The sequence below is a fragment of the Pygoscelis adeliae genome, unplaced genomic scaffold, assembly GCF_000699105.1.
Source record: "Pygoscelis adeliae isolate BGI_AS28 unplaced genomic scaffold, ASM69910v1 Scaffold113, whole genome shotgun sequence".
NCBI classification, from domain to species: Eukaryota; Metazoa; Chordata; class Aves; order Sphenisciformes; family Spheniscidae; genus Pygoscelis; species Pygoscelis adeliae.
In genome coordinates, this window is record NW_008825108.1 from 6,622,110 (window position 1) to 6,623,466 (window position 1,357).

At 49.0% G+C, this 1,357-nt stretch overlaps 1 protein-coding gene across 1 annotated transcript in view; it reads right to left on the reverse strand.

Moving 5' to 3' along the window:
- Window positions 1-791, reverse strand: part of KCNMB4 (potassium large conductance calcium-activated channel, subfamily M, beta member 4) — a 19,293-nt gene extending 18,502 nt beyond the window's left edge. The window contains exon 1 of the mRNA XM_009327670.1: window positions 397-791. Coding sequence (XP_009325945.1) covers window positions 397-791 — 395 coding nt within the window. The remainder of the gene's footprint in view (window positions 1-396) is intronic.
- Window positions 792-1,357: the final 566 nt, after the last annotated feature.

Genomic DNA, 1,357 nt, shown 5'->3' on the forward strand with positions numbered 1-1,357 from the left:
ACACATCAGCCAATTCCCTCAGGACTCTGGGATGTATCACGTCAGGTCCCATAGACTTATGTATGTTCAGGTTCCTCAGGTGGTCATGAACCTAATCTTCTCTTACAGTGGGAGGAACTTTGCTCCCCCCAGTCCCTGTCTTGCAGCCCGTCCACTCAAGAGGTGTGGGAAGAGAGGTTGCAGTGAAGACTGAGGCAAAAAAGTTGTTGAGTACCTCAGCTTTCTCCTCGTTCGTTGTTACCAGTTTGCCAGTCTTGCTCATCAAGGGGGGTACAGTTTCTTTGGCCTTCCTTTTCTGGCTGACATACCTGTAGAAGCCCTTCTTATTATTCTTTGCATCCAAAGAATAGGATATTGCCTCTATGGGGGGCAACCCCTCCGCCCCTCCTTCCTTGCCTGTCCCTTCTGAACAGCTTGTAGCCATCGATAGCCACACTCCAGTCATGGGATTTGTTCCACCAAGTTTCAGTAATGGCAACTAGGTCGTAGCTTTCTAGCAGCACGGTGGCTCCCAGCTCCTCCTGTTCGTTGCCCGTGCTGCATGCATTGGTGTAGAGGCACTTCACACCACTCTTTGCACAAGTAATCCCAATGGCAGCTGACGGAAAACACACTAGATTCATTTCCACCTCTTCCTCTTCCTCTTCATGTGAAAACCACAAAGGAGACACACAGGGTCTTGCGATAAATCTTTGGGACCTCATTGCTTGAGCCTGTCCAGGATTAACAATCTCGAAGAGAAGAGTGGTCACTGCCCAAGGCAAAATCGTCATCACATGAATCCCGGGCATCACCCTGAAACATCTGCTCAACCTGAAGAATGCCTTGAGCCACAGCGAACACCCAAGGTCCAACTCCAATCTGGACTTATGACCTGCTGCACAGAGCTGGTTTGCCTCCCCGCTGAACTTGATGTTCATTTTGGCCCCTTCTGATCCACATAGGTGGTGGATCTCTCTTTTCTCAGAATAATTCTTGCCTAATTCAGTCACATTTTTATGAAAAAGAACCAGACTTGGTAGGCTCTGAGAGAAGCTGTCTCAAGCCTGGAAGACACTGTCTACAAGACGAGACCAAGAAAGTCTCAAATGCAAACAGACATAAGGGCCCAAAGTAGAAGCAAGTCAGCCCATCAGAAGACAAACCGATGGCACTAAGAAGCAAGTCTCCAGCCTCTATCTCCAAGCGACTTGTCGAGGACCATCCTCCTGGCTGCTGGTGAACTACAAGACACAGCATGTGCTATTTGCTTGGTGCGGCAGAGAGCCCCCACATCGTGTGCCGTGCAGGTTGGGAAGCTTGTGATGAAATGAAGGAGTGGAAAGGATGCTCTAGATAAGTATCATTGCAAAAGTAC